Source organism: Capsicum annuum, chromosome 1 (assembly GCF_002878395.1).
Source record: "Capsicum annuum cultivar UCD-10X-F1 chromosome 1, UCD10Xv1.1, whole genome shotgun sequence".
Classification (NCBI taxonomy): domain Eukaryota; kingdom Viridiplantae; phylum Streptophyta; class Magnoliopsida; order Solanales; family Solanaceae; genus Capsicum; species Capsicum annuum.
Window position 1 is genome coordinate 45,232,319 of NC_061111.1, and position 10,746 is coordinate 45,243,064.

At 29.2% G+C, this 10,746-nt stretch overlaps 1 protein-coding gene across 1 annotated transcript; it reads left to right on the forward strand.

The window, feature by feature from the left end:
• The first annotated feature begins 4,477 nt into the window (after nt 1-4,477).
• Nucleotides 4,478-8,702, forward strand: LOC107874082 (lignin-forming anionic peroxidase). The gene is made up of 4 exons (XM_016720965.2): nt 4,478-4,824; nt 5,552-5,740; nt 6,533-6,698; nt 8,066-8,702. Exons 1-4 carry the CDS (start codon nt 4,612-4,614, stop codon nt 8,476-8,478), a joined length of 981 nt encoding a protein of 326 aa, XP_016576451.1. The 5' UTR covers nt 4,478-4,611; the 3' UTR covers nt 8,479-8,702.
• Nucleotides 8,703-10,746: the final 2,044 nt, after the last annotated feature.

The window sequence follows — 10,746 nt, forward strand, 5'->3', positions numbered from 1 at the left end:
TTTTTTTTTTTTTAATTTGAATTTTTGTTGAAGGAATTTATTATGTATAGATCTTGAACAGTAATGGCTTGGAATGTATTCAGATTTCGTACGGCCTTTAAAGGACTGGGTCAATTATGAACTTGTTGATGTTAGGCGTTGTGGGTGCTTATTACGCTGTCTTTTTGACCAACTATGGGGGACGAAACTAAAGGCCAAAGCCAAAGAAAATATTTACTGGGGTTTTCCCTTTTACTTATTGAATTTCCTTTTCACTTATTTGTTAATGATTAAAACAACATATTACTAATTAATCTGACATTATTTTTTGAACACATAATATGTTTCCTGCTATGTACCTTTGCCTATAAGTGGATCTTACATTGAACTAAAGACTAATATGTTTTAAACGTATGTATTACATAACAACATACATGTTGTAAAACGTTTATTACTTGTAAAAAAATTACAGAAATTGTTAATATCATGCACATTTATAATGTATGATGCTATATCATACATTGATACGAATGTATAATCAAATATTATACATTCGTAAGTCTACTGGAATGACACAGTTTCACTATACATTGCTTTGAATGTGTAACAACTTATTATACATTCAAACATTTACTGGAAAGACACACATTTATTATACATTGATTTGACTGTATAAAAACATATTATACATTCGTAAATTTACTGGAATGATACTGTATATAATTTTTTTTTTTTAAATTGAATTTAGTTAAATTTCGTTATTGTATTTCTAATCTTATACATGTTAAAAACGTATAATGCTATATCATACATTTATCACACATTAACTATTAATGTACAACATTTTAATAGACCGTGCGTTTCAACAATTACTTACTCCTATAGAGGGTAAGTTACATAGTTAATGTGCATTTATAATCATGTTCTAACTTCAAGTTATATGGTTACAAATTATGATATAGGAAAAAAGTATAAATTTTTTATACTAATATAAATCATTGATTAAAGAAATTAACAACTATAATCAATAAAAAATATATATATTACTTGCTCCAGCATTTAAAAAAAAAAAACTAATAAAAAATGTTTATACAACCAAAACCATTGAAAGCATCCGCACATAAAAAATCATATTATATTCTTCATGATTCCTTTGGAAAGAAATCGCAAATCCTGCAGTTGTGATCGACTCGTCCTCATTTACCGAAATTACTATTGCGTCACTTTTGTATAACGTATCATTAATTTCTGACTCTCAAATTCCAAGCATAACAATACGGGGATATTCATATTGATTTTACTAGTATTGAAGAACGTACGTAGAAGAAGATTTTAGTGGTTTTGAAGAACGGATGTAGAAGAAAGTGGTTGTTTTTTGACTTTTCAGATCGTGAATCACAGGAAAAAAAATTATTTATAATTTTTTTTTTAAATTCAAATATCAGTTACATGTTCTATCAATAAATGACTTAATGTTGGCTAATTATTGCCTTTAATTAAGGAACTGTAAAATAATTAAAGATTTCTTACCTTAAATATAGGATTAGCTGTTACATCATACATTCGACCAATGTATAATATGTGACCGAATGTATGAATATGTTTGCAAAAAAAGGAAGAGAGAAAATAACAAGGAATTTTGTGTAATTATTTTCATTCTCTGGGAGATTTATGTTGTTTACACTTTTTTTTTTTTTTTGTCTACCCACTTTAGAACAACTTAAGACATGCAATGTCTCGTGTTCAAGCACATATGACTAAAATTTAGTTATTTTTATGAAATTACTATATGAAGTTCTCTTTTTTTTTTTCTCCATACAGAGTGTTTACACGAAATCAATAAATGCATAATGTATTTGAATACATACAATAGCAGTTAACTGGCCACGATTTTAATTAATGTATATTCTCACTTCGTTAAATCACTTAATGATGGTACTTTTCGTTGATCTTTCTCTTGTGGTCCAACACTTTTCCCGATGATGCACACAACAAGAGTTTTAGCACAATGATGTATAAGTTAATTCGATGTACAAAATATTTTACTTTCACCTAAAACAATGACCTATATATCACACAAAAATAATTTTATCGTTACTTCAAAACTCCTGTACTTGATATTAGTATGCATGGAGTTTTTTCTTTATATTATATTTTTTCATCTTTTATTGCTTTAAATGTCTTTTATCAAATATCATCATCAAAGAAATTGTCTCTTTTATGAATTTGTTTTCTCTCTCTTTGTTTTCAAACAGTTTTTTGAACTAAAAATTACACAAACTTACAACTTAAGTTTCACTTATTACAAAAAATTTTATCTCTCCAAACATATTACAAAAATTTCATTTTTCTCTAAAAATACATATACATAGTTTCTATGTATATGTCGACCCTGTTATGTATATGAATCGGTTTGGTTATGTATATGTCGGCCTTATTATGTATATGCCGACCATATCATACTTGTTATGTGTATGGATCGATCTTGTTATGTATATGTCGGCCTTGTCATATACAAAGATTTTTATGTCTATGTCGGGCTTGTTATGTCCATAAATTGGGAGAGAGAGTAAAATAATTAAGAAAGTGGGAGAGAGTGTAAATAATTCTAATAAGGTTAAGATTTATGTTATTTTTACTTTTTTGAATAGTCACTTATTTAGTTTTGTAGCCATAGACGTGTACATGTCGGTTTAACGAAGTTGTGATCTAAAGTCAAATTTTAAATCGAAACCTTAAGTTAGTTTATGATTTGTCTATTTCTTATGTGACGTGAACATCTTACAGAAAATATGAAAAAGACTTGCTTCAAATTATTTTTAGCCCATTTACAAGTGGAAAAAGATTATTTAGAAGTCGAAATTATGTTTAGTCAAGAATTTCACAAGAAATAAGAATATGAATTACATATCAAAATTAATTAAAAAAATATTATATAATAATCGAAGAAAACAAAATAATATGTAATAATAAAATTGAAACGTAAGATAGTGAAATAATAATAATAATAATAATATTTGCGTATAAGAGAAAATTAGACAAAACTTGACTATCGATTAAATAAAAATAGAGTTATCATGCGAAAAAAATGAGTAGGTGCATTTCTTAAATATAGTTATTATTAAGTGGTACGCGTTTCTTTGATTGTGATTTCATGATGAACATTTCTTAACTAATTCACTATTAGGTCAAAGAAGTAAAATTTGGAGTAAACATAGGTCATTTAATAATATTTTCTGCAGTACGAGTTCAGTAGAATTCAATAATTTTGATCTAAATTTTATATTAATCGTAAAAAAAAAATTTACTAGTCAAGCTGCCTCAGAGAGAATCGGACGTCAAATACGTATTGCCCTGTAAAGTAAATTTTTCCAAGACAAGTTAATATTAATTAAATCTTAAAGCGCATACCAAACACCAAATGCCTTTTACCTCCAAAACAGGATTTTACAACACATATCGATCAAGACTAATTAGTATCTCAATGCAGATAACACCTAGCAGAAAACAAAATAACATGTACAATAACATGACTAATTTTGTTTTGTTTTGATCGAAGACACATCACTTTATATCAAAATAAATTCCTTCCCTACATAACCAATCTTTTGTCCATGCAATTACAATCACAAATTATCCAATTTAATTCCAATTATAACCTTTTGAACTGGTCTTCTATTTCATTTTTTTCTTTAGAATAGTAACATGGCGGCTAATAGGCTCTATGTACGCCTATCTATCTAATTTTTCTTACATTAATAGCTATAACATTTAATATTCTTTTAGTTTCCTCTAGATCGATCTTATTCGTTTTGAAACCTGATTAATCTATATTCGTGTTGGAAAGTCACACTTTATGAGTGAAAATATTCTCTACAAAGGCGATTTCTTACTTAGGGCTCGAACCAAAGACCTTTATTTTGTTTTTTGATAATCACAAGTTCCATGGATGCTACCTCCCACCAACAGTACATATATCGAGTAACTCTATATCTACCAATGCTTGGTCAGATAGGAAGAAATCACCTGATGTTTTTGGTCTTTGTTGTGAATCCAAATACCTTTGATTAAGGATGCAAGTATACTGGCCAACTCAGGACGGAGCTAGAGAGAAGATCAGGGGCGGAGCTATCCTTGGGTCAGGGGTTTCATCTGGTCCCCTTCAGCGAAAAATTATATTATTTATATATAGTTAAAATTATCTTTTATGCATATACAGTAGATATTGAATCCCCTTCGATTAGTTTGTACATTTACTTCTGAACCTCTTCATAAAAATCTTAACTCCGCCACTGGAGAACGTATGTTACGAAATTCATTTAGTGTATATATATATATATATATATATATAAATAAATAAATAAATTATATATTCAGAATCCAGACTCATCTGCCTTTTTCAGAATTTCAAACTCGAAAATTTAAGATTCTGACTCCGTCTCAATAATACCATTCGCCTCAATAATACCATTCAAGTTTCAACCAACACCCTCATTGGTGGTAGCTATAACATCTAATCAAGTGAAGTTCTACTTAATTCACTTCCATTGTATTCTATAAATAGCAAACTTCTTCTAAAGTATTGTTGCATGAAAACAAGAATTATATTAATCAAAAAGTGTCAAATTAATCATGTCTTTTTTAAGATTTATACTTGCAATTCTCTTCTTGGTTTCAATTTTTGGTGTATCAAATGCTCATTATAAACTAAGTCCTACATTTTATGCTTTTACTTGCCCTAATGTTATACATGTTGTACGTGATGTTATGGAACAAATTCAACGTAGAGATGTTCGCGCTGGTGCCAAAATTATTCGCCTTCATTTCCATGATTGCTTTGTTAATGTACGTGAATTTCACTGCTAAAAAAACATGAATTTTCAACAGAATATATGCATGCTTTTTAGTAGTGTTTGTCTTTAACCTATGGTTTCATGCATGTTTATGTGTCTTCATGCATTAAGTTACACATTTAAGTTTCGTATAATGACAGTACAAAGATTATTTTACATTATCACTATAGTTTATCGTAAAAATATAGATTATATTAGTCACAATTTGAACTAAGGATTTAAATTATAAGCATAGACGATGTGTGAAGAATATACATGATCATATTATTGTTGTATAGTTTATGTAGGTCTAACATTATAGTGGCATATTTATTTACATTGTCAATGCACAAAAAATAAATTATTGTATCAAAGTTTAAGTTTTACGCACTGATAAGGTAGTTAGAAAATATGACATAAATCTTTTTAGAATTTATCCTATAACTACCTTATAGCCAGTGGCGGGGCCAGGATTTTCATGGAGGGGTTCAGAAGTATATATACGAACTAGTCAAAGGGGGTTCAACATCTACTGTATATGCATAAAAAAATATTTTTAACCATATAAAAATAGTATAAAAACAGTATAATCTTTCGTTAAAGGAGGTTCAGATGACCCCCTGGAACAAAAATGGCTCCTCCACTGCTTATAGCTACTTATTTGTATAAGTATTTTTTACATCGTCAATATATCGCGATTCGAATAATTATATAATGATATTTGATTAATTTTTGTACAGGGTTGTGATGGATCAGTTTTGCTAGATAATGCAACTGGAATTATAAGTGAAAAAGATGCAAATCCAAATGTTGGTATTGGAGGATCTGATATTGTTGATGAAATTAAAACTGCATTGGAAAATGTGTGTCCTGGTGTTGTATCTTGTGCTGATATTTTAGCACTTGCTTCTGAAATTGGAGTTGTTTTGGTAAGTCAAGAAATGTCACATTAATTCTTTAATAGTTTTTATTTTTCGTTTGGTGTTCGATTATTATTTTAGTGTTCCTTACTAACACGGATAAAATTTACAAATATGGATTTTTTTTTTAACTTTAGTAATTAAAAATGGTCATTGTGGAGTTTTACCTGTTGAATTTGAGACTCCATGAGATTGGAGTTGTTTTGGTAAGTCAAAATATGTGACATTCTTCAATTATTTTTTATTTTTTCATCTGGTGTTCGATAGACTAACGCGGATAAAACTTACAAATATTGATATTTTTAATTTATGTAATTAAAAATGGCCATCATGGAGTTTTACTTGTTGAATTTGAAACTCTATGATCACGATTATTTTTCAAAAAACATGGCTAAAAAAGTGGCAGGAGGGGATGTTCGACTAATCTAAATTCATATTGCTTAAAATCGATTAAAAGGGGAAACACTTCGTATCAGAATTGTTTCTATTGTTATGGTTCAAATTCGACATTTCTAATAAAGAGCATAAAATTGCATCTATCACGACACAATTCTTGATGGTATTCTCTCCGGAGTTCAAAAGAAGAGACAAAAGTCTTAGATAAAGGTAAAATCATTTCTGTATGATCTATAAGTCATCGTCATTCAAGCTGTGACATTATTCATCAATGCACATTTATATCAGGATAAACTACCTACATTACATCTCGAGAACATAACCCTTCTTCCATTTATCTGAACACGAAATACTTCGTACATCGAGTTGTTTATTTATTTATTTATTTATTTTTTAAATTTTCAGGCTGGAGGTCCATCATGGCTAGTTCCATTAGGGAGAAGAGATGGCTTGACAGCCAACAGAAGTGGAGCAAATACTGATATCCCAAGCCCCACTGAAACCCTTGATGTTATGATACCACAATTCACTAGAAAGGGATTGGGTTTAACTGATCTTGTTGCTCTATCAGGTAATCGGTTAGTCTGATTAATTTAAATTTGTATTTTAAAAAAGTTTACTATGTATGAGGGCTTGTAGGATTTTCTGTCAAAGAGTATTACAGTTCTAGATGTCATGTATTATAACATATAGCTGGCGGTGCGCGTGACATGAAGAGTTTCAATTTTATACACCATTGATATAACTAATCATTTACATAATTAGATCATTCAAATAAAATCTACAAGCAAGCTTCATTAAAATTAAAAAAGCGTAATCATGAAAATAAGATAGATTATCTGCGAGTACAAAATATAGAAATATAACCTGCTGATAATTAAACAAATTTTTATATCGACAATGTATATAACTTAAGCTCTACTTTAAATTATAGATCGAATGGAATTGAGTATATTATGGATTCATACAAGTAGTCTAATTTAGTGATTTGAGATTGAAATGTAGTTGATTGATTTAACATTAACATTATTGATTTAATGCTAACATTACCTTTTTCTTATATATTTAAGTTATATACACTATCGGTGACATAAAAGAATATTTATATCATCAATATAATTTAACAGGTTACATCACATTATACTCATTCGTCCTAATTTATGTGTCACTCTTTTTTTCTAGCTCGTTAAAATAATTTAATTTTAAGTTTTCCATTTTCCCCTTAGTATGAGATGATTTTTAAGAAGTCTTCGTTTCATTCTAAAATTTCATCCCTAGTCAAACACTTTCGCATGAATCAAAACGAAGAAGTAAACTTTCCTATCTATCAATGCTTATTATATAAAAAAAATACTTGAGTAATTTGAGAGAAAGCGTTTGAGCAATGGTAAAGTTATTTTCGTGTGATCTATAATACTTGCACGTTTAAATCGTTGAAGCAACTACTAATGCTTGCACTAAGATAAACTGTCTACATCACGCCCCTGGCTCTTTCGGATCGACGCTACTAATACGAAATGCTTTATGCACCAAACTACTTTGATAAGAGTAAAACATCTAGTACCCTTAAACCAGGACCAAATTTGCTACGACACACTCCAACTTCACGAGGATCCTATTACCCCTGAACTAAATTTTACTGTATTTTTGCAACCTTTTCAGCTGACGTGACACCTTTTGTCAACCTTTTTAGCTGACGTGACACTTTTAACGTGGGTTCCATTTTATGTAATAAAGGTGTCACATCAGCATAAAAGAGTGACAAAAATACGCTAAAATTGAGTTCAGCGGGTAATAACATCCTTGTAAAGTTGAAATGTATCGTAACAACTTTGGACATAGTTCGGAGGGTATAATACTGAATGCTTATCTCATTAATTAATATCATATATTTTAAGTGATCTGATTGTGTAAATATTTTATCCCATTGGTGTGTAGGTGCACATACATTTGGAAGAGCAAGATGTAGAACATTCAATCAAAGACTTTTCAACTTCAATGGAACTGGTAGACCTGATCCAACATTGGACCCTAATTATTTACAAACATTACGAAGACTTTGTCCACAAGGTGGCAATGGTGGTACTTTTGCAAAACTTGATAAATCAACACCAGATCAATTTGATAATCACTACTTCACTAATCTTAAAAACCATCAAGGTCTACTTCAAACTGATCAAGAATTGTTTTCTACATCTGGATCTAGTACAATTGGAATAGTGAATAATTATGCAAATAATCAATATAAGTTCTTTGATGATTTTGTTTGCTCAATGATTAAAATGGGAAATGTTGGTGTGTTAACTGGTACTAAGGGAGAGATTAGGAAAGATTGTAAGAGGGTTAATTAGTTAATTAATTAACTAAATCCTCTTTTATTTATTCATGTTCTTATTTTTTTTTATTTTTTTTTGGTGGAAGTGTAATGTGTGCTGAAACCCTGGTGTAAAGTCCGCTTACATTTTATCTTCCATTATATGTTGTTGTTTGTTGTAATGTATGCTGAAATAGCAATTGTTCCCAAATAAGACATGTTATGCTAAAATAACAATCCCAATAAGGATTTTGACATCTATTTATTTTGGAGTATTTTAAGTTATTCTTGTGTTTTTATAAATAAGCCATATATATAGCTTAAAATGGGTAGATCGGCGCACTAAAATGTTCGTTATATACGGAGTTCAGGGAAGGCTACAGAAATCTATTACACATTGTCTTACCTTGCATTTCTACCAATATAATAAATTAAATTCGAATGATTCCTAATAATTCTACTACCGTACCTTATATTGCTTGAGTTTTTCGAAAATACAAACATATACGTGTCGAATCCTCCAAATCCTCCAAAGTAGAATTTTTGAAGAATTTCATACAAATACGATAATATTTTTAAAGAATTCGATAAATACAGACCATACCAAATTTAATTAGTAATCCTTCATGTGACTTAATTTGACATAGTCATTTTAATCATGTATTGTCCATTTGCTCAATTGGTGTCCATTTAATGCATTTGATAACTGGTCATAGTGCTTAAAAGGCACAATATATAACTGTGCCTTTTGACTTGACTTCAATTTTTATCTATGTCATCCTTCAATTTTAGATGTGCACAAATAGACACTTAAACATGTATGAATTGTGGAATAAGAATACACATGCATTCTATGTGGTCAATTCATGTCCTACATGGCATACTATATGTAATTATGCCACATAGGACGCACGGGTCTACTTGTTCAACTTTATACAAGTTTAAGTGCTCACTTGTGCACATCCAAAATTGGAAGGTATAGATGTGAACTGAGGCCAAGTTAAAATAGCATACTTTCAACCACAACTTTATGCATTATAGGAATAGAAAGCAACCGACCGGGATCATTCAATACAACGGTATGAACACGATATCAAGGCAAACGCATGGAAATATTCCTTATATCAAAGATAAAATGAACACTATGTAACTTTTTTGCATTGGAAAAGACTAATATGACTATTTTATGGACCACTCTTGTTCAGTCGATTATTTCCGAATCAAGGGTGTTCTATTCTGATGGTAATAATGGAACAATTCTGTTCGTAGGAATAAAGAGAAGCAGATTTTTTCTATAATCGATAAGTACTAATAAGAAATGGGGTATTATGACTCATGACCAATGTGACTATGTTCTCATCACATGCATTATGTATGATTATTGATGTTTAATCAGTAGTTTGAACCTAAAATCAGTACTTAATTACTCCAATAAACTTATTTTATTCTAACTGTTGTAGTTCTAGTGGTGATTCAAATTTAACTTCTTCAATATTCAAAACTTAATTTGAAAGCTATAAATTGACCTTTTTTTTTCATCAAGATGTATAGATCATGTTCAATGATTATAAAATGAGCAAAAGTTTTATTTCTCTGCCATTCTATATGATTTATTTCTCTATTTCTATATATTTAATAAGTTCTGGGAAAAAGGATTACTGATAGTATAAAAACATTTTACACGCTTAATTCATTTTTATCATTATTTTACAACGTCATTTAATATAATGTTAGCAATGACATTTTAATAGAAAGTCCCTTCGAAAATTCATGTATTTTTAGTAGTGATAAAAATCTTTTGCACTCTCAGTATTTAGTAGTCAGTGTTATAGTAATTAAAGTATTCCTTAATTAATTGGAAACTTATATATGTGGCCTATTTATTTATATATAAACAAGAATAAGTGAAAATACTCCAAAAAAAATCATGGTTGAGGTTATGAGATGATGATGATGTTATTGTTAAAGGTTGTATTTCAATAAATTTTGAAACAAATACATCGGTTAAAGATTTGAGTTATGTTTCAATTAATTTTTGAAATAAATGCATTAGTTAAAAGTATGGAGTTACAAAGAATATGAATTTGACAAATTCATTCTTCTTTAAATTATACGTTTTAGGTTCTTGAAAAAAAGTTACTTTTTGTTTTAAAGTATTCATGAATCTATTTAGTATTTGATTAATTAATACTTTTCTATTGCATGAAAATTTTACCCTATAAATAATGTTTCTTTTGTTTGGAAAGATAAGCACTCAAAAATCACTTATCCCCTTGAAAAACATTTGAGAGACATTGCTCAAAAG